This window comes from Vulpes lagopus, chromosome 5 (genome assembly GCF_018345385.1).
Source record: "Vulpes lagopus strain Blue_001 chromosome 5, ASM1834538v1, whole genome shotgun sequence".
Taxonomy (NCBI): domain Eukaryota; kingdom Metazoa; phylum Chordata; class Mammalia; order Carnivora; family Canidae; genus Vulpes; species Vulpes lagopus.
In genome coordinates, this window is record NC_054828.1 from 79,412,352 (window position 1) to 79,435,794 (window position 23,443).

The 23,443-nt window shown below is 44.1% G+C and overlaps 1 protein-coding gene across 2 annotated transcripts in view; it reads right to left on the reverse strand.

Annotated features, from left to right (window-relative positions):
• Positions 1–3,890: 3,890 nt before the first annotated feature.
• CD101 (CD101 molecule) overlaps positions 3,891–23,443 on the reverse strand; it is a 35,659-nt gene continuing 16,106 nt past the window's right edge. Inside the window, exons 5-10 of one of the 2 annotated variants that reach the window (XR_005988111.1) lie at positions 21,306–21,674; positions 20,028–20,432; positions 16,786–17,196; positions 13,647–14,042; positions 5,713–6,007; positions 3,966–4,027 (exon numbers count right to left, since the gene is read on the reverse strand). Coding sequence is in view for 1 of the 2 variants with exons in the window: in XM_041757421.1 (XP_041613355.1) it covers positions 5,778–6,007; positions 13,647–14,042; positions 16,786–17,196; positions 20,028–20,432; positions 21,306–21,674 (1,811 nt within the window). In the remaining variant the exon portion in view is untranslated. Of the gene's footprint in view, positions 6,008–13,646; positions 14,043–16,785; positions 17,197–20,027; positions 20,433–21,305; positions 21,675–23,443 lie in introns of both variants that reach the window. The other variant, XM_041757421.1, reaches the window with a different exon arrangement.

Sequence of the window (23,443 nt, forward strand, 5' to 3'; positions counted from 1 at the left end):
ATAATGAATTTGGGTTTTCATTTACTGGTTATTTCTGACATATGAACTTATTCACACCTCCTGTCCAAAGTAGTCTTCCATCTCAGTGAATGGTTTAATGTGATAATTATGCTTCTAGTCAACGTATCTCTATTGGAAGTCAGAGCTGATCCAGAAAGAGCTTCAGATTTAAAGATGACATGGTAGGAACTCCAAATATCTAACAAGTAAATTAAACACAAAAGCAAGCATCAAAAAGATAAGGTAAGGGATCCTCAGTGGAGCAGGTGACTCTTGATCTTGGGGTTGTGAGTTCGCACCCCACACTGGGTGTAGAGATTACTTAAAAAAAAAAAAAGTCTTAAAAAAAAAGGATAAGGCAAATGGAAAGCCAGCTAAGTGAAAAGGCAGAACTCTCTCTCTCTCTCTTTTAAAGATTTTATTTATTTATGATAGACATAGAGAGAGAGAGAGAGAGAGAGAGAGAGAGAGAGAGAGGCAGAGACACAGGCAGAGGGAGAAGCCGGGAGCCCAACGCAGAACTTGATCCCAGGACTCCAGGATCGCGCCCTGGGCCAAAGGCAGGCACTAAACCACTGAGCCACCCGGGGATCCTGAAAAGGACCTGAAAAGAACTCTCTTACCTCTACACTTACCAATAGAAAATTAGGTTAACAAATATTTATTAAGCTGAAGAAAAAGATCATAACATGTGCCATTGTATTTAACAAATATACATCAACTACCTCTATGAGCTTGATGTAATCCTTAAAACTTTTTGATAATTTGCTTCAGTCCTCAAACCTTGCTAAATTAGTTTTATCCCTGTTACACAAATTAGGAAAGTGGAGGTTGTTTCCTAAAGTTAGCTGCCCTGCTTTGCCTGGGTACTGCCTCAGCCCTCATTCAACCCCTACCCATCATCTATCCTGCTGCTTTGTCAACTGTCCTAAAGGAGAGCTGCTCCTTCCCTGCTAAATAGCATTCAATGGCTCACACCATTGTCCACCAAATAAAGTCCAAGTTTTTGTGCATGTTCAAGATCTAGTCTCTAGCCGCTCCTCATTCTAACCATTCCATATTTAATATCTCCCATCACTCCCCTCTATAAATCTAACACTTATATCAAATCAAAGCTATTCTAAAAACTGCTTTTCATGGAACAACTTTTCTCCCCAGACTACTGTTTATTCCAGATTTTCCTGTGAAAATATTTCTTGACTTTGAAGCCTCGTTTACACGACATCTCTTCTATGAAGGGGTCTCTGATTTCTCAATTGCCATAGCACTTTACTGAATCAGGGGTAAAAATTAATAGCCAATATGACAGGAAGTCCCAGCTGAACCTGCAGAGAATGCAAACTTCCCTGGACCTGTCTGATGAGCCGGTGGCCTCCCAGGAAGCACAATTTGCATGAGTCAACTGCAGGGCAGACAGGGGGCCTGGGATGAATATGTACTAACAAGTTCCGAGTTGTTGAGCATGGGGAAAGGCAAACAGCATGACATCTTTCTCCCAGACTGGGCCCAGATTGGCTGGTGCCCAGAACTTATGGAGTAAGGAAGTGTTCGGCAAAAGTTAAAGGACCTGTTTTCACAATCTTTGGAGATATGGGGGCACAAGCAATTTTGGATTTGTTTGCAATCCAGAGTACAATATGAGGGCAGAATGAGAGGTGTTTTTCCTTGCTTACCAGTGAACACTGTCCAGCTTTGACACATCATAGGATCCAGAATCCCAGTGGTTGTGGGAGCCCATAGATCTGAACAGAACAGCAGGAAACCATGTGGGAGCGGACTTGTTTGTGAACTCATATTAATTCCCAGAATCCTATGGAATTTCCAGAAATACTTGAAGAATGCTTTATAGATGGCCCACACCCTGTGTAAGTAGCTTGGGGCGAAAGTCCATAGAATTTGGTTATCATTGCGCACCTGGGTGGCTCAGTCAGGTAAGCGTCATGATCTAGGGGTCCTAGGATCAAGCCCCATAACAGGCTCCATGTTCAGTGGGGAATCTGCTTCTCCCTCTGCCCCTCTCCCTGCTCTCATTCTCTCTCAAATAAAATCTTTAAAGATTATTGATTATGCTAATTTATGTGCATAGACAGGTGAGGCCTAAAAAAGACTTGGTTATGTCAACATTCACTTGTGACTTGAAATGGTTTAAAACTTATCTCCATATAAGTACCTGATTCCTTCCTCATAACAACCACATGAGGTGGATATTATCACTAGATGTTCCCATCGCTGTGAGTTTGAGCATAGTGTCTCCTGTGGGAAGACTCTAGGATTTGCTGTCAGAAGACCTAAATCAGAGCTTTTACTCTTCTACATATGGCTGGATGATCCTGGATCAACCCAATCCCTCTAAGCATCCGTGTCTTACCTGCAGGACAGGAATAACAATCCCTTTGGCATGGGGGTGCCCTGAAATTCTGAGATGATGAACAATTTCTGTGCAACTGTCAGAGAGTATTATGGCACTTGACTTTCTAACATTGCATTCATGTTCTGTCATACATCAATTGTTTTCCTATTCATGTCTCAAAAGGCTAAAAAGAACTAAACCAGCCTATTCATGCCTCATTCATCTGCATATCATCTCATCCTGTACAGAGTAGGAGTACCTCTGGAGTGATGACTTTTCCATCTCTAGTAGGAGTGTGGCAGAGGATTTGCACTTCACAGTTGCTTGGGCTAGACACCAATCTGGAGGACCTAAGATTATTCTTCAGTTAATCAGGTATATAACAGATACAGATATAATAGGTCAAATCAAGTTTCCCAGGAACACAGTGTGTGGCTAAGACAAATAGAACATTAGCCACTGAAACAGAGCAGGGTTGGAAAACTTTTCCTGTAAAGGGCCAGATAGTAAATATTCCAGGCATACAGTCTCCATGGCAACCACTTGCCTCTGCTGTTTTATTATGACAGCAGCCAGAGGTAATATGCAGGCAAACGGGAATGGCTGTATTCCAGTGACTCATATTTTCAAAAACAGGTGGTGGGCCACATTTGGCCTGTGGGCCAGAGGTAGCCAACTCCCGAGACAGGTTTGTTCTGTTGCCAAGGGGGTTTTAAAACACAAGACGCTGAAAGGAAAACCAGGTGCTGACATAGAATGGAAAAGTTTAAATCGATGAATAAAAGCCAAGTTCTCCACTAAGCTTTAGAAAGTGAAATGGAACAAGTACATACTTGGAAAGAGAAGAAGTTTCATGTAAAATGTCTACTGACTTAGGTGAAAACAAACTTTATTCAGTTCAAAAAGGAGAAAAGATGACTTTGGGGTTTAGTTGCCTAAAAATTTATAATGGGCCACATAGTGCAATGTAGCTTCTTAGGACATCTAACATGCTGTATGCAAGTATAGCCTCCAGAAGAAACAAAGTCATGACCCCAGGGGACTGGAGCTGTGTCTGGTTGAATCATCACTGGACCCCTCACATCTGTCCTGGTTCTGGGCATGAGGAGGTGCTCACTGGGAAATAATCATTCCCATGCTCTGCTCTGGGTGAGGCACTTGGATATTTGAGTGTCTGCTCTGTGCAATGTCTATGCTGGACTCAAACACCAACAAGTAGCATGTGAGCTATGAGCTAAAAGGTAGGACCCTGGTGAGGAGAGAGGAAAGAGGTCGGGGGAAAGAGTACCTCAGGCAGAGGGCAGCACTAGAATCTCTGAATAGAGGGCTCAATTCTGCTCCCCTTCCCTTCAAATCCCAATTAAAACACAGGTTTCTGGAAAAAAAAAAAAAGGCAGGGGACATAATTCTAAGAAGTCTTTTGTTTGTTTTTTAAAGATTTTATTTATTTATTCATGAGAGACACAGAGAGAGAGAGAGAGAGAGAGAGAGAGAGAGAGATAGAGGGAGAGAGAGGCAGAGACACAGGCAGAGGAAGAATCAGGCTCCATGCAGGGAGCCCAACCTGGGACTGGATCCTGGGTCTGCAGGATCAGGCCCTGGGCCGAAGGCGGCGCTAAACCGCTGAGCCACCAGGGCTGCCGAAGTCTTTGTTTTCTAAAAAATATGCCACCCTACCTGAAAGAGAAGAGACAAATGTGTTGACATATTTAAGGAAACACTTGGAGTATTTCAAATGAGCCTATAAAGGGAGATGAACATAAGGAACCTACAGGGTCTACGTGGGGAGTTCTCATAGCCACCAATGCTCGCCTTGCAAAGGAACTAATTATGTTTGAAGAAGACGTGTGTGCTTGATAAAATAATTAAAAATAAATTGCTCTCCTTGGATATGCAAATTACCAGGTTTAAAGCCACCCTGTTGGTCACGTAGATAATAAATAGATGCGTTTTCTCAAGTCTGTTAGGTGGCACTGATTTCTAATTCTGGCTACAACCAGGCCTGAGCAGCTTTTTAAACAAAGAGGAGGAGACCTCAGGCCCAGTGGAAACAGTTGTTATATCCTGGGGGACAATTGTTGAAAGCCTTAAGCCATGACACTCCCCAACCTCAGACCCCCTGACTTCTCGTGGCTGAGAACAGGGGGCCCTGAGGAGCCAGACTTGACCCACTGCTTCCCCTGAGCTCCTGCTGGAGGAGGAGGGGGCAGGGGCACTGTTACTCCTCCTCCACCCAAGAACTACCACAAGGCCCTGTGCTACTACCTAATGCTGGTACATCAAAGAAAATAAGGCATTGGCTAAGAGCCAGGACCCAGATGGGTCTTTTGGTGTGGGGAGGAAAGGGGAGGTAGGAGGTCTTGGGGGCTGATTAGAGCACTGTTGTAAAAAGTTTCTCCTTAACAATGACCTAATGATAGTGGAGAAAAGAGGAAAAGAGAAAAAAAAGAGAAAGAAGAAAGAAAGAAAGAAAGAAAGAAAGAAAGAAAGAAAGAAAGAAAGAAAGAAAGAAAGAAAGAAAGAAAAAGGATTCAGACTACAAAATGCTTTATAATTTCATCAAAGGACCAATATTTTGATTAGGCATCCTCTATGCAGAGTCTATTCTTTTTTTTTTTTTTTAATATTCTAAAGCCCAGGGTTCACCCTCAGAGATTCCAATTTATTTACTTATTTATTTACAATTTTTATTTATTTATTCATGAGAGACACAGAGAGAGAGGCAGAGACACAGGCAGAGGGAGAAGCAGGCTCCATGCAGGGAGCCCGATGTAGGACTCGACCCTCGGACTCCAGTATCACACCATGGGCCGAAGGCAGACCCTCAACCACTGAGCCACCCAGGCATCCCTGCAGAGCTTATTCTTGAGAAGCACTTATAGATGGGAGGAGGGAAAGGCAAGATTTCTGCTTTGGAGGAAATCACACTCGCGTTGGGAGAAAGATCTGATGTGAATGAAGGGCATATCTCCAATTCCTTTTTGCCTCGCTGACATCAGGCCCCTTCCTGAGCCTCTTATTGGGGGGCAAAAGATGACCTAGAGCCAGTGTGACTGGACCACTCGGAGAGCTTTCCCAGGAATCAGTGACAGAAGAGAGGAGAGAGCACCCTCACCCCAAGAGGCTGTGTGAGGGAGGTTGTCCCCCTACAGACAGGGAGCCGGAACCTCTGTGGGCAAATGAAAAACAGGATAAATCATCTTGCTCCTGGGGGGATGCCAGGGGTAGATGAGGGAAACACACGAAGAAACAGTCAGGGGTGTGGGGCCCCGGGTACTTGCCCAGTAAACATTCCCCCTGATTCCTAGGTAACTTGCCCAAGGCCACAGACACCAAGAAGAACCCAATCAGGATCCATTCACCTGCCACCGCTCAGTCCAATTCCAAAGCCCGCACCTTCCCCAGGGCTGCAGGCAGCTCTCCGGATTCAATTGTCTTCCTCTTCCCTCTGGTTGGTTGTCCAGTCTCCAGGCCCTTTCAGGCTCACCCAGAGAGACTTCTCTTGCTGCACTTTTAGGCTCAGCACTGACAATTTCCGGGCCTTTTGGTGCACGCAGAGGAGGGAAATGAGCAGAAGAATGAACAGAACGCAGGGGCAGGCGCACAGGAAATAGAGTAAAGATGTTGAGGAGCAGACCCTGGAAGGAAATGTGGGCTCTGCAAAGGAAAGGAGAACAAAGAAGATAATGAGTCTCCAGCTCACCTGCCCTGATCAACGGATAAACACCTTGCGGGGGAGTGGGGGTGTGGGTGGGGTGGGGGGGTGGGTACTGATACAGGCAGATACAGGTAACATCCTTGGGGGCCAGAGAGCAGAGCTGGAGGGGGGCGCTTTAAATCACACGTGGGCAGAAAGGGGGAAGCAGTGGGGCAAACAGAAGTCCAGCATGCCGCTGTTCCAGCCTCGGCTGCCCTCACCCAGCCCGTTCCAACCACTGGGGTTCCCGTGACCTACTTAAAACCAACAGCCACGAGAGAAAAAACAAAAAAAGCAAACCTCTCCTTTAATCTGCTCTCTTCAGAAAAGAGATCTAGAATTCAACCCTCGTTCTCAACTCGGCTGCGGGTCCTGAATTGTTAATGGGATGATTCCCACTGCTGCTTAAGTGCACGTGCATGCATGCAACTCACACACACACACACACACACACACACACACACACACACACGCACCCACAGCGAGCAGCTCCATCCCCTCCTGACACTCCAGATGGGTCTCCTCCAGGGTACCCCTGACCTTTGGGCTCCTTTCCTGAGTTGCTCATACCATGGCCTCCAACAGGCACACTCTCTGTACCCTAATCCCCTGGGTCCCTCTGAAGACACTTCCTCCCCAAGGTCATCCTACCTGCCTCAGGCACAGTCTTCCCAGAACCTCTCTTCACAGGTCCCTGGGTGTAGACCTCTTTTGTTCCCCCTGACTCATCTCCTTCATTTCACCACAGGTGCCTGAGTATGCCTGACAGTGTCGTGTGTTTCCGTGGCCCCTGCAGTGCCCTGCACACGTGCGTGACAACTTCTGCCTATCTGAAGTGAATCGGACTGACTGCAACCACATGGGCAGAGGATACCATATAAAGGCAAGCTGGGGCACATGACCATCAGGCAGCTGCAGCCCGTGGGGAAGCACCGTCAGCACACAGACATGCCAAGCATGCACCTGCGGCCCCAGAGTGGTTCCCCAGCATGGGGACAGGGAAGCAAAGGGACAGGACTGCCAACACCACAGCTAGGAAGCAGCACCCAGACTCACAAGTCAAAGGACCGGGTTTATAGACTCTTTGTGCAGAAAGACACAAGCTTTGAGCAATGCCAACGACTAAATGTAGTCTTCCAACTACAGGTACTTAGGACAGGATAGTTGAAACCCGGGCTTTTCTGAAAAATCAGATGCTAATAGGAGCTGTGATTTTATTGGAAAATTGTAGTGCCATAAGTAATTTCTTCTTCAGTGGTTAAGCTATGGGCTTCATGAGATTATAGACTCTTAGAGATGTAAACAGCTTTAGAGGTCATTTCCACCAACCTTGGCTGCAAGAAGTCCATTTTGGGCATTGCTGATGCATCTTGCACCTTGAAGAATATATCTTTGCTGAAGTCAAGGAAGAATCTAAACATTTGTCCAACCCCCACATTGTGAACTCCTGAAGGACAATGCCTTACACATCTTTTTATCTTGTCTAGCACTTTGTCCATAGGTCATCAGTGGAAACTGATGAAGGAATTAGTTGCGTGAGTGAAACCCACCCACAGGAACCCAGGGGTGGCTGCCATCATCACTGAACAGAGTAAAGATCATCCCTGAACGTTAGGCTGGCAGCTCTGAACAGGACTCACAAAGTGCTTCAGGGGTTTGTGGCCTGGCTTTTCTCTGGTCTCATTTATATTCTCCAGCTGAAATTTGGTTTTTGTTTTTGAAATGGTGGGCAAAGGTAAAGCTAGACTTTAATTCTTTACCACCCTCTCTCTTCATATCCTACCCGACACCTCTTTCCAAGGCCTGCTTGACTACAATAAGTCTCCCAACTCTTATCTGAATATATTTGAAGGCATGTAGATAAGAAGGAGGTATAGATGGTGATGCGGAAAGAGAACGAAGCTGTAGGGAATGGTGGGTAAGAGTACTGGCTTTGACACTTCACACTCCTCATACGCACAGTAGTGATTGACTACCATCTTGAAGAGAGCTGGGTTCACACTGGGCTCTTCAACTTACTGTTATTGACATTGGACCAGTCCTTATCCTCCATAATGATTAGTTTCTTCATTAATAAATGAGGATAATAATTTCTAGAGTTGTGATGAGACAATGTATAATATTTAACAGTGCCCAGTGCATTTGTGGAGTCAGCAAGAAATAAATATTAGTTGGAATGCTAGCAAGCAAGTTAGGAAAATCCGAGGCAACTTTCTCTCAAGAGATGGGACAGACAACATGGCTGAACCAGCTGATTCCCCACACAAGGGCCATGTTCTTCCACAAGCCAAGATTCCCCCTTAAATCTCTGGTCCCTCTGTTGCCACAACTGGGTGACAATCCACGGGGATCAGTCAAATGAGTACTTAGTAAGAGACTCTGACTTCCCTTCCCAGTCATGGGTGGCAGAAAACTGGAAGGTGAGAGTCCACTTCAGTCTCACCATTGTTTGATGATGGTGTGATAATGAGGAGATGGGGCAGGCACACAGAAGGTGGAAAGTAATCTGGTACTTGGCTTTTTTGCCATTGAGACTCTTACCTTCAGCACAAAGGGACTGCCAGAGAGTTTGACTATCTTAGTGGGGAGGAGGCAGCTCTGTTTGGAGCAATCTGCCATCAAAGGATGGCAAAGTGCGCTCTTCACAGGGCTGAATTGGCCAACAGCTAGCAAGTGTCAGCTCCAGTGCTTCTAAATTACCTCTCCTGGGAGGGCAGTGTTTGCTCTGGATCCCACGATCACCATTTCCCACCATCTGCCTCTCACCCATATCTGGATTAGAATTAGTGACATTCAAAACCATTAAGGTTTGGCATTTTGAATCAATCCGAGTAAGTGCCCAATGCTCAAAGTACAAGGTCTGCAAGACAGAGCCAAAAATGTAATGAGAACAATTCATCACAAGGTTTAGTTTATAGCTTGCTTCCACCCACAGCCAAACACACCACGAGGAGCATTCCTTTTTGATATTACCTCAGAAACACTGACCTCAGCAGAAGAAAGATACAGGATAATAAGGGGGCTACTGACTCCTCCTCCACCCCCACCAAAACTTTGGCAACAGACTATGCCAAGTGTGGCCATGTGAGAGACTTGGCTCCTGCCCAGAAATTTAAAGTAGGGGTAGGTAACCTGATAGGAGTACATCCCAGAATGAGTAATGCCTGTCAGCATCCTGTTTCAACTGGAGACTCTCTTACTCATTCTCTCATCAAGCATTTGTTATGTACTACGTGCCAGACTTTGTTGGAGGTACTAGGGGTAGCATAGAAGTTCTATCGTCTCTCCAGAAACTTCAGTGATAGGGACACATATCTCCCCTTGAAGGTTCACTTTCTAAGTACATCCTTACCCAAATAGAAGCTGGGGAATAGTAATCAGCACCATATTATTACAACTAATCCAGGCCCCAGGAAGCCTTATAGTCTTGCCTATTAATGAATCACAGAGAATTCTCTAGAATAAGACATTTATGTCTGGGCTCTGAAGGTGAGGTAGAAGACTAAGATATCTCTGGCCCCTACCTCGGCATAGTCACAGATAAGGAAGTAAGATGGAGAAGAAAATGCAAGGTCCAACCCCCACTCCCACCCTTGGGAAATTCCTCTTAACTTTTCTGCCTTCACTTGAGCCACATGCTCCACAGTTGTACTAGGTAGTCCTAAACTAGCCCAACCTGAAAGTGCCACATACAGGTGGTGGAAAACCACTGGAGAAGTGAGAATTGGTAGCATGTTATATTTGACCCAGACTTTATTAATACATGGAGCAGGCCCTTATGAGAAGTGCGACTATGCTGTGATTCAGTAAGTCCTTGAACATCTCTATGTGCCAGGCACGGTGCTGCGCTGGGAGTGAGACACTCAGTCTTTGCCTTCTCAGAATGTACAGTCTGGCTGTGCTGATGGATGTTAGGTGTGATGACTAAGAGAATAAGGTCAGTCACTGAGAAGGCGGTAGTTAATTTGGGAGGCGAAAAATTCATAGACATTGACCAGAGAAGGATGACATGAAGGAACTTTCCAGACAGGAGGTGATATATATTGATGCAAGGTGTTGGACTGCTGTTCTACCTTCCTCTAATCTTCCTCTTTGTCCTCTCCTCTGCCTCTCTCCCCTCCAGAATGTAACCATGCTCCAAACATATACCGGCTCCAAACCAAAAACAGAACAAAGCAAAACTTCACTGACACTTCTTGCCATTTATTTTCTTTGTCTTTACCTCAAAGCTCTTGAAAGCGTAATCTGTATTTGATATGTCTACTTTCTCACTGCAGTCTGACTTTTCTCATTGCTTGTCTGCAATTGCCCTACAGTGTGAAATCCACTGGATATTTTCCCATTCTTATCCTGATTGACTTCTTTGCAATAGTTGAGCCTGTTTGCTTCCCCTTCCCTTTTGATACCCTCTCTGCCTTTGGTTTCTATGATATACTACTAAACCCTGGGTTTTCCTCCTCCCTCTTCCTCCTGGCTACTCCTTTCATTCCCCTTCACAGGCTCTTCTTCTGCACTCCCCTGATCAACAGTGGTATATCTCAGGAATCCATCATTGGGCACCATTACTGCCTATAAGCTGATACCTTCTAATCTACAACTCTGGCAAAGATCTCACTTGGAAGTCTCCAGGTCTATTGAGTAGATCTCTCTGGATCTACTGGATGCAATCCAGTAATGGATCTTGCCTTCCAGTAAGATCTGGATAATTTCCACATACTCCAAACTCAATTCCAGTCCAGCTTATTCAAATTTCAACCAATTTACTCTTCAGACCTTTCCCCTATATTACCTCATTTAGTGAGTGCCCCACTATCCACCCATGCTAGAAATTTGATGTTCATCTTTGATTCCCCCCTTCTGCTCCTGCACCCTCCACATACATCTAATCAGTGTCTAAATCTGGAGATGATGCCTCCTAACACTGAATGCCTCCTGTTCTCTCAGTCCTCACATGCACTGCCTTAATTCAGGTCTTCATCTTGCCTCACCTGGGTTCCTACCATCAATTTCAGATAGTTCCCCCTTCTCTGACTCCCTACCAATTCATCATTAACAAGTTCCCAATGGGAGCTTTCTAAATGCAGATCTCATGATGTCACTCCCCTGCTTGAACGTGTTTGCTGACATTCCATAACGTTCATGAATCAGATCGCCATCCTTAGCTACGCATGCAGGATACTTTTGACATCCATACCCTCCTCATCTCACTAACTTCATCTCTTGTTCTTGCACCACAGCTTTTCTGATCATCTCAATAGTCTTTCCTTTTCCTTAAATATGTTCTCTTCCTTTTCATAGGCCCAATACTCTGGAGAACTTCCCAGATCTCCCCACTCTGCCGTTTATTCCAGCCCAGTCTCTGCTCCTCCTGCTGCATCCTGAGGCTACTTCTTTGATGATACCTACCGTTTTGGACTTCCTATCTCCCATCAGAATCTGAGCTCTTTGAGAAAAGACTCTGTAATACATGTTTTTATGTTCTTAGATCCTCACATAGTTACTTGTTGAACAACATAAAGTATTTTGTCACATACATGGATATATCTATAAGTATACAAATATAGGTGTGCACATGCATGTTTGGAGGCTTAAGGGGGAAGAGACTTCACATTTCTTGAACACTTATAATATTCTAGAGACTATGCTAGATACTTTATACACATTTGTATTATGATCCTCATTTTAAGAGTAAGTTGAGGTTCACAGAAGTTAAGTGACCAGGGTATAATTTCAAAGCTTGTAAGGAGGTGGCAGGGCTAGAACTTGAGCCTAGGCTTGTCTGATTCCAAACCCTGGGATTTTTTTCATCCCCCCACATGACCTCCATAACTCTACAACTACCAGGAAGGAGTACCCAGATAAAGGAAGTGAGATGCTACGATGGAGGATTTACCTGGGACCCCTTAACTGTGTTTATAATGAAAACCCTCAGCTTATCGTGGCACAGGCTTTTAAGCTTCTTCAACTGTAAATAATACAAAGACCACCGAATTCTTAATGTTTTGTTTCCAGAGCTTATCTTTTTTAAAACCTTTCACCTGGTTTATAAGGATTCCACAAAGATGAACAGTATAGATATGCTCTGAAGGATCCCACCTCTCTCAGAGGAGATGTGCTTTTTATTCACAGAATATATACTTTTTAAAACATGTATTATCTATTTATTCTATCACAAAAACTGCTGATTCCACAGAGCCCAGGAATTCCAGTGAGAAAACATGCATGGAATGTGTTCAGGGTTGTGGGATCTCACATTATTGTCAGAATAGAAGGAAAGCTGATATGAAGAAAAATTCTCTCTGGACATTTGGGAGAAACCTTCTGCTGAAGAATGGTCAGGGCCCTAGGGAAAAAATCCGATAACTCTGACTTTCACTCTAGAAGCCTGGCTGAGGTTGGGATGCAACTAAGCCTACATCAGAGAAGTTGCCACTCATTCCCGGCAGCACCCTCCCCCTCACATCCACGAAGGAGTATCACCAAAGCTAGCTGGTGTTTTAGGAATGTTATCCTTCATTGATCCTTTTTCCCCTTCCTGGTGTGGGGCACCCAGACCACACCTCTGCGTCCCCAGCATCCCCTTCCAGTGTAAGTTCAGCTTATTGTGCACCTCTCACCCTCTCCTTCAATGCGCCAGAAAGGAGCGACTCAGAGATGAGCTGGCTAGAACATCAGCCAGCATAGCACACTGATCACCAGGGAAGATTTACTGGTCTGGCTAGAGAAATTTTTGCCTTCATTAACAAATGCTTAATGAATGCCTGGTACATGCTTGGCACTGTATTGGCTGGAAGGATGCTCTCCTTTCCTTCACAACCACTTGTTTCACATCCCTCCTGTAGCTGCGTACTCAGCTGAGCAGGATGGTCTTCCCACACAGGGAATGGCCACTCTTTAGCCAAGGTCTTTAAGTAGCTACCCTCCTTGCAGGACCCTGTAAACGAGTTCTACTGGGCACACTCCTCCCTTTGATGCTTTGCAAGCTGCCAGTAGGAGAGGCACACCAAATGACTATCATGATCAAAGTCCTGCTGATTTGCTGAACATAATAGAGAGATAAGAAGCTTGGCACTTATTCATCGAGAATGGTTTTGTTTTGTTTTTGAGATGGGGAACATTTAGGTGTAGTTGACCCTGGTTCAACCACATGGACCTTAAAGTCACCTGTCCCCCATCCCTCATTCTGAAGTATTCTGAGACTGGAGAATCAGCCCAGGGGTAAGGATGCTGCTTTGAACATTATTTTGTTATTTAAAGGGATGCAATGTTGATGGCTTTTTCGCTTAGGAGGGGAAGGGTGGGGGAAGAAGGTCGGGAGCCCCTGACATTTAAATGTCTATGCCAAAATCTCACATAGACCTTGTCTGTCCTAATGAGAAACGGAAATTACTCTCAACAGAGTAATTTCTCTCTCTATTGAAAGAGAGAGAGAGAGAGAGAGAGAGAGAGAGAGAGAAATTTCTCTCAATAGAGAAACAGCAAAGTCACTTTCTTTAGGTTGTGAATTGTTTTCAGCAAAACATAGCTGAGAAGGAAAGCTCAAGAGGAGAGACCAAGATTCTCCTGACCATGAGCCATGGCAGATTAACCCCTAGTTACCTGAAGGCAGTACTGTGAGAACCACGTGCTGCGACTCCTCTGATGCTTGATTGACCCACTTGCTTGGGTTGCCATGTAGCTGCCATTCTGTCACCCTGCACCAGTATAGTCCAGCATCCTCCATCTCTACCTGATGAAGCTTCAGGACAAAGTCTGTAGGGGATGAACGGTAACAGTATAGATGCTGCCTGAGTCCCTCTTCACCATACTCCAGCAAGCCATCATGCTGCAGATGCACCAGCATCTTCCTTCCAGAATTTTCCCTGTTCCGGTACCACGTGACAGAGAACAGGGAAGCTAAACTGCCAAAACTCTCCATGCTGCAGTGGATGGCCACCTCTCCATGCTCGGTAGCATTTCCCGGCCAGTACACTTTGGAGACACGGATCTTACTTCCTAGGAAATAAAATGGCAGTAAATTAGAGAAAAATCTAGATTTTAGATTGGATACCTCCTCCGAAAAATCTAGTCTTCACTGAGGAGATGCCATCTTAAAATCTTTAGATGTCAGGTCTTCCATCTTTAACATTTTTCCTTGACCCCTGTCCTTCTTCCACATTTGCTAGAATATTCTGTGCTATGAATCAAACCATCCATTTTCCTTCTTCAGCCCTACCTCTTGTCTCCCACAAACCTGCCCTCAATACCACCCAGCTTCAATGGGTGCTCTGCCCTGCTGCTTTACCTCTCCCTGGTCAACTCTTCCTTCAACTTCCCAGAGGGATCATTCAAAACTTCTGGTCTTTCCTCAAGTTGTGTATTAAACTATTGCCCCTCATTCTTAGCAAATTACCTTCCTCCCATATACCCAGATATCATCTCAGTTCGAGACATAGGGAAAGAGGAGGCTACTGAGAGACTGAACATTTTACACAAGTGTTAGGATACACTCAATGAGAGACTATTTAAACTATGGGATTAGACTAAGTTTTAAACAGAGCTTGACATTTACTTTTAAAAATCTCCCCTCCTAGACAGAACATAAAGACTCCTAACTCGGGGAAACGGACTAGGGGTGGTGGAAGGGGAGGAGGGCGGGTGTTGGAGGGGAATTGGATGACGGGCACTGAGGTGGACACTTGATGGGATGAGCACTGGGTGTTTTTCTGTATGTTGGTAAATTGAACACCAATAAAAATTAATTAAAAAAATAAAAAAAAATAAAAATCTCCCCTCCTAACCAGCAGGTGAGAATTTTGAATGAAAGCCAGAGTAGTTACTAACAAAATAAAGAAATTATAGTATACGCTAAATTTTCAACTCTCCTGCGAACACCTTTATTAATCTATCCTTAAGAGAATAACTTTGTCTGATCCTGGATTTTGTTCTTGTTGTTACCATTTTTACTCTCTCCTTCCCTTCATGGTAAATTATGTGTAAGATTAGTTTATATGATACTGTCTCTGTTTCCTCATCTCAAATTCCTCCCAACTCTACTGCAATCAGCCTTCCAATTCCATCCCCATGCTCTTGCCAAGATCCTTAGGATGGGTCCAATTCCCAGCTTGAGACTCTCTAGTTTTGTTGTCTTCTCTGCAGGTTTTATCACTAAAGTCCATTTTCTTCTTGAAATCCTCTTCATTTTTGATGTCAGAGAAAATGCCTCTCCTACAATTCTGACCACTCCTTCTTGGTATCTCTCTCTGGGGCCTCTTCCTTAACCCCCTCTCTACACTGGGGTGCACAGCTGACCACCTCCAGACAGCCACACCCCACCCACAGATCTATCTTGTTTGAAACCCTCAGAATTTGAAAAGAAGATGGATTATTTGCATACATTCTCAAATTAAGTGATGTCACAAAAAAAGATTTTAAGCACTTCTTGGTAGACTAAAAGTTCAGACATCACTGAGCTCACATTTCTGGGTGGGAAGTACTTGCTAGCTTGAGCTAAGGAGTGGCTGCTTCCTTACAGGGTTGTGCATATACTGTCAAGTTTTGGCTTGGCCAACTGGGAGAAAAGGCTGCCAGCCACAGACAGAGAGTACAAAAGTATGCAGGGGCCTTGAGGGATGACAAGGATGATAATGCAATTTGGGACATGCTGAGTGTGAGGGTCTTGGGGGGGCATCCAAACAGAAATGTACAACAGGCAGTTGGGAAGAAAGACCTGGAGCTCAGGAGACAGGGGTGAAGTATAAAGAACTATTTCATTGAAGGTGGTAGTTGAAACCAAATTGGTGTTTAAGAAATTCTGAAGAGAGCAGAGAATAACAAGACAAAGGGACCCACAATCTGCCCCTGAGGAACATCCATGTTTAGCAGGGAGAAAGGCCTGAAGAATGTGGAGAAGGGGAACCAGAGCAGCAGAAAGAGAGATCCCTATGTTAAACTATTGTTTTGCTCTGCCGCCCCCAACAGATTGTAAGCTCCTTAAGGCAAGAACTGTGCCTTATTTCTCTTTGTATCTCTAATTGTCTAATACATAGCAATGTTCATTATAATAATCTTATTTTCGCATGCTACATTGAAAACAAAATTTTAAGTGCTAAACTAGATTAACTTATTTGCATTGTACTGTTGGATCTCAGCCAGTTCCCCAACCTTAGCTGTGACATTCACTTAATTTTCATCAACATTGGAGGTGACCTAATACAGAGAGATCTAATCAACCCTGCCCACATTGAGACCACAGTACACCTAGACCAATGCAAATGGATGGAACTTCTATTACATTTTTAAAGATCTCCTGAGGAAGTGGAGACTCCCTCAGTAAGCCATTCCAACAGTTAACTACTCTTATTCGCCTTATGTTTAGGAAGCCAAATGTTGAAAAGCAATTTCTCCACACATCCCTATAGAGTTGTACAGTTTCTGTTCACAGTGGGAGAAATATGCTTCGTATTACTCTTTCTTTGCCAAATTACAGTAGAGCCCCACTGGAATGACATAGCTTGTTATTACAGAGATCTAGAGATACGACACCCTGGGTAGCTCCATAGACCAGGCTGCCAGGCTGAAAAGCAAACCAATCAAAGAGATCTTGTTCCCATCCAAGCTCCTTAAAGCCTAAAGCCTCAGATTGACCTTGGGTCATAGTTCTACCTTCACATAACCACGGCAGAGAAGACCTGCCTAAGAGAAGATGGCCATTACAATCTTATAGAAAGATGTGTGAGAATATACTCGCCAGGTTTACCTGTGGGCCTGAGTTTCAGTTCTGTCAGACCAGACTTCTTTTCTCCAAGCTTGTGCCAAGTTCCATTTGTAGACAAGAGCCACTCCTCCACAGCACAGAAGTATTTGCCTTGATCGCTGTCTTCCATGTTCAAAATGTGTAGCTGAAACAAGTCTTGGGAAACTTTCTCAGGGTAGAATTTTTGTTTTCTACCTGGGGTGTGAAATTCATCCCCATATTTTACAACACTGCTCTGGTCCATCTGCAGGATCCTCAGCCAGGTTGTGTTAGCAGAACTGGGAGAGAAGTACCAAACGATGGCTAACTGAAGGTCTCCAGCAGACCGGGACAAGATGCCACATTCTATGACAGTGTTGGAGGTAATGGAGATCTCTTGGACTTGACTACTTGAGTTCACTTGTAGCTTGCTCTCTAAATTAAAAGAATGGTTAAAAAAAAAAAAAATATATATATATATAAGAATGGTGACAGTGACTTTTGTTACTTCATTAGAAAATAGAATTTTAAGGTAGAAGGGACATTAGAGGTCAATGAGGGCAATGCCTCCTACGTCCATTGGATGTGGGAATTCCCACCCCAGCAACCCACTATCTGCCCATCGAGCTTCTGAACAGCTCACCAACTAACAAAGCAGCCCATTTCATCTTTGGACATCACTGCCACTAGAGAATTCTTTCTGACATCAAGTTGAATTTTACCACTCCATATCTTCCAGGCACTGGTCCTGGTTCTACCCTTACCCATAGGAGTGGGATAGGGAATGTGGGGTAGGATGGAGTGCCATACAGAAAACTAATCTCTTCCACATGATATGTCTCACTTTTGAAGCACAGACATCTTCTCTTCTGTTGCATTTCATAAATCAAAGTGAGAAAAAGTGCCCTGTTAATGCTTTGTCGTGTGCTCACTCTCTAGAACACTCCTTGATTCACAATTCTTTGACATGTCCTTGTTTGTATCTGCCTTCAAACACAGGTAAACAAAAGGAAGCTGTACGTGGGCTATTAAAGTTGTATGTCTCTTTGCAGCCAGTCAATAGTGGGAATCTCGTACAGGTATAGAGTCAACCCTCCTTTTACTCCAGCAGCTTTTCTGCTCTGGCAGGAGGATGAATGCTATAACCTGCCTTCTAAAGCTTATTCTAACTTCTTGCTGACATCCCTGATTCTACTTTTGTAGAAGCTTCTTAAAGTTGCCAGTGGGTCTCTTTCCTCTTCTTCCAACAAATACTTAACAAGCACACACTGTGTTATGTGCCAGAGCATTCCCTGCCCTGTGGATACCTTCAACAGTGGGTTCACAGTCTAGAGGGGGAGACTAGTACAGGCACAGAGGCTTACTGATTCCAAGTTTGACAGAGGTATGCAGAAGTGGCCGTCCGAGCACAGAGCAGGACTCTGTGCTCTTAAGGGTTAATAAGAATTAGTCTGGTGGAGGAGAGGTTAAAGAGTTCCACACAAAACATATGACTTGAACTGAAGACTAAAAGTGAGAAGAGAGAACATAGTGTTTGAAGGCCTGCAAGTATAGGTCAGTGTGGATGGAGTGCAAATTCAAGATGGAAAGTAGAAGATGATGCTGGAAAGACACAAATATACCAGATTATAAAGGATCTTGCAGGTCATGCTATGGGAGTGTGGATGAGCTGGATATGGAGGCCTTGTGGTTTCTCACCTAGGCCACTGGTGATTGTGAGGACGTGGAGAACATTTTATGCGGAGGAGCTTTGGAAGGATAAGAATGGGGATGCCTGGGTGGCTCAGCAGTTGAGCATCTGCCTTCGGCCCAGGGCATGATCCTGGAGACCCAGGATCGAGTCCCACATCGGGCTCCCTGCATGGAGCCTGCTTCTCCCTCTGCCTATGTCTCTGCTTGCCCCTCTTTCTGTATCTCAAATAAATAAATAAATTAATTAATTAATTTAAAAAAATCTTTTTTTTTTTTTTTAAAGGAAGGATAAGAATGGTGCATTTACACCCAGACTTAGTGAGTGTAGCTCTGCCTTGGAGGCAATTGCATAGCGAGTCTGGAGATCAGAAGAGAAGCCTTTCAGGATAATGGATTTAAGAGTGGTCAGTATATAGGCTGAACCAGGGGGAGGAATAAGCCCACTTCAGGATACTGTACAGAATTAGGAGAGAGCAAGCTGAGCCTGAAACACAAAGGAATGGATCTGTGAAGGAGGAGAATTCTGCAGAAGGGAATGAGAAGGGGCAGTTAGAGTGTTAGGAAGGAAACCAATATAATCTTAGGTCCTGAGGCCAAGGAAAAGGGAAGTTTTAAGAAGAAAAGATTGGGTCACCAATTTCAAATACCACGAGAAGGACAAGGCAATGAGGGCATAAGTTAATCAACATGGACATTATTACTTTTACCAAAAGTGTCGCTCAGCAGCAGAGAGAATAATGGCTGCTACCATGGCCGAGCATCTGCTGGATGCATCAGGTACTGTCCTAGGCACATTACATACGTCACCACCTTTACAGTGCCAGTGGCAGTTTAGGGAGAAGTACCTAGAGTTGACCAGATTGAGTGACTTGCCCAAAGCTAAGCTGCTCGCTGGTGCCTGTCAGGTGGAAATGACTTCAAAGGCTCTTGAACACTGTGTCTTAAGAGAACGGAAGTGATAAAAGAAGATACATGAGCCAGCAGGACTTTGACCAGGTTGTGTCTTGGTTTTTTGGTTTTGTTTTTTTTTCCCCTCTGCTCTTTCACCAACCGATGAGGTAAATTATATTTGACTATGATCCTGTACTCTCTTATACATTAACACATTAAACCAAGAGGATAAATGTATTTTAATGGAATTTACATTATCCATACCACTAGGGGAGATGTTCCAAACATTTAATGACTGGTAAGGCAGTAAGGCACAGGCAGTGACCAATCCAAAAGAATGCCTCCCTCCCCACCAAAACTGCCTGAGAAGCCCCCTGTTGTGCCACATGGTACCTTTCAGTTGCTGGATGGTGGGACTTATGGAGACTAGGGGGAAGGGGCATGGAGCAAGTTATTAGTAGTCGGTGTGGAAGGAGGTCAGTGTTTAATAACCAGGATGGCCCTCCCAAGCACAGTAACTTCATGTCAGCCTGGATAGTGGTTTTGCATGTACACAGTATAAAACATGGTGGTGGTGGTGGGGGGAGATATTTTCTGTTTTAATTCTGTAACAATTCTATAACTGACCCAAAGAGACATGTGTTTGTTTTCGAAAGCAGCTATTAATTTCAAGTGGTGTTTACCTGGTAAACTGACGGCTATCATCAGTGAGTGAGAGATAGCAGAAGCTCTTGCGGGGCTGCCTGTGCAGAGGGAATTTCTGACGTAGACTTCTACTTGACACTGATAAACTCCTGCTTCCTCCTCGGTGGCATCATGGACTAGGAGTTGGGAATGAAATGATGACTGTAGAACCTTTGTCTTCTTTTGGAACTGAGATAGGAAATCCTCCCACTCAATAGTGCCATTATGGGTGATTCGAACTAGTGGATAAAAGACTTGAGATGTCACAGGCTGGAACTGCCACGTCACAGTGAGGAGCATCCCGAGGTTGGGGTAGTCAGCCTCCACTATGCAGGACAGGCCAAAGGTGTGGGCTAATTCCACTTGGGGTTGACGGCTCATCAGCTTAACCCGTAAACTCGACTCTGGGGGCAGAAAAAAGTGGGAAAGACAATTTCCAATATGTTTATCAGGTCTAAGTTTTCCTACTCACCCCCTCTTCAACATAGAACCATGCATTGGGAACATCAGATATTTGGGGGTATAAGTTGACTCACAGTCCAATCTGTCCTGAATTCTGTCTCTAATTTTTCTTTTTTTAAAAAAAATATTTTACTTATTTATTCATGAGAGACACAGAGAGAGGCGGAGACATAGGCAGAGGGAGAAGCAGGCTCCCTGCGGGGGGCCCGATGTGAGACTTGATTCCAGGACCCTGGGATCATGCCCTGAGCCAAAGGCAGACACTCAACTGCTGAACCACCCAGGCACCCCGGCCCTCAATTTTTCAAAGTTGATCCTCTTCTAAGAGCATCCTCAGCAATGACAACAAACAGGCTCTGTTTCCCCAGCCTGCTCCTTAGACAGCTACTACTGAGTGGGTGGGGCACTCGCCATACCCCCCCCCCCCCATTTCTACTCATGGGCTCAGTGTCGCTCTTTTGCATAGGCTCAAAGAGACTTTGCAATATCAGGGCTGCAGCTACAGAAGCCCGGATGTAAGAGGCTCAGGGGCACTGGGCACAGGTCCTCTCTAAATCTACTTCAAGTCAGAGGCTTTGTGTTCAGCTTTGAATAACACCTACAAGTGGTACCCTACAGATGATCCTTATCAAGGTAAGTAAACTTTAGAGATTAGTAGACAGATGCAGCAGCCAGAGACTATGCCCTGTGTCCTGGAGTGTACACGCCACAACTCGGGGTTTCATGATGACACACAATCAAATTCCACTGCATCCCACTGCAAAGGAAGGTACCAGTGATATGCAAGTTTAGAATAGGATTTATTTGACACCTACCCAGAGATTTGACAGTGACTGCCAACTTCTGAGTCCAGCTCCAATCTCTGGCCGGGTTCTGGGTTCCCTCAGACACCCTGCACTCATACACACCACTGTCTGTGATGGTGGTGGAGCTGATCTCTAGCTGGAATGTGGCCCAGTCTATTTTCTCCAGCCTTGCGTGGCCCTTGGAGGAGGCACCCAGCTGCACGGTGCCATCCTGCCGCATGCCAGCCACAAACTCCTGCTGCGTCCGGCCTTGTGGGAAGTGCCACCATTCCACGGACAAGAGACTCTCAGCTCCATCTGTCTTGCAGAGAAGGGTTAATGCCTCTCCTTCCCACACTGCTTGCAGCTTGCTCTTGGTAAATAAGACCACATTCCTTGCTGTGGATTACATTTGAGAGGAGAAAAAAAGTATTTCAAGTAAATGAACATTTTTATAAAACACGGTGATATCTCTTTAATTAGGACTTGACTAGTTTGTGATAAATCAGGTCAGGCTGTTTTACTGCTGGACCACCCCCAGGAAAGAGATTTGCTTAATACTTACCTAGTGGAAACAGGGCAGCAGAAGGATATCAGAAGAACTTATTTACACCTAAACAATTTACAATTTGGCCTATTTTTAGTGATTTGTTAAATCAGCCTTTCATTATGAACATCTAGTTGGGACATCTGGTAATATTTTGTTAGATGAGTTAGGGTGGGTGTACAAGCCTAAGAGTAAGGAAGCGGCATTTATTTAAATTTTTAGTTTTTTGGAATTTTGTCTTTCACAGTTTGAATTGATGTTCCTCTCCCTACTTATCTTTCCTTAACTAGTAAGTGTTTTGAACAGGGGAGGAGTATTGGTAATTAGATTTTTGTTCAAAACTACCAATTGCGCCTGGCTGGCTCAGTCCTTAGAGCATCTGACTCTTGATCTCAGAGTCATGAGTTTGAGCTCCACGTTGGTTGTACAGTTTATTTAAAACAACAATAACAACATCATCAAATAAAATACTACCATTAAAAACAATTACTTGGTGGAAAATATTACCTATAGACAGATAGATAGTAATACATAGATATATTACTCTTTCAAATCACATATTCATATATATAAAATACATATTTATAAACACATATATATGGACAGCCGGGTGGCAGCAGTTTAGCACCGCCTTCAGCCTGGGGTGTGATCCTGGAGACCTGAGATTAAGTCCCACGTCGGGCTCCCTGCGTCCAGCCTGCTTCTCCCTCTGCCTGTGTCTCTGCCTCTCTCTCTCTCTCTCTCTCTCTCTCTCTGTGCGTGTCTCTCATAAATAAATAAAATCTTTAAAAAATATATATGTATGTGTGTGTGTGTGTGTATATATATATATATATATATATATACATATATATATATATATTTGGTTGATGGGAGATCCTTCTTATATCTGAACTATAATGTTAAGCTACAAAATAAAAATCTGGCTCCCAAATGGGAAATTCAAAACACATAGAAATGCAAATACTCATTCAACAGATACTTCCTGTGTAAGCCTTTGTCCTGGGTGCTCTGTGGGCAAAGCAAAGACACCTCAGTAACTCATGCATCCTAGGTTTAAGGCCAAGGTCCTGGGTGTCAGAATTTATTTTGGGCAATACTGTTGTCCTCCATGACCTTTGATTTTCTTTCCTGAATATTATGAAGGTATTAACAGCACCCGCTTTATTGCATTGTTGGGACAACTAAAAGTAGTACATGCAAAAGGGCTTAGCTTGGCTGGAAAGGGAAAGAACCAGTAAAGGGTGGCTATTAGCACTGGTTGTAATGATAGGCACTTAGTGAAAGTGAAGTAGTTCAAAGACAGAAGAGAGAAAACAAAATTGAATTGGGATGAGAAATCTAAATAGGATCTAAATGAATTTGCAAATTGTTCTTCCCTGCTGAGGAAGGAGTCCTATCTTCTGCTTTATGTGTATATGTATATAAGTTACAAAGGCAGAATGAAGGTCAATGTCCAGAAATAAGTTTAATGTATGTATTTAATATTTTAAAATATTTAATAACACTATTAAATAATTAAATAATAATTCTTTGAATAATACTTAATATATATTTTATATATGCTATGTATATGTATATGCAAAACTGCTTCCAAATTTTGGGTATTGGAGGCAGATTA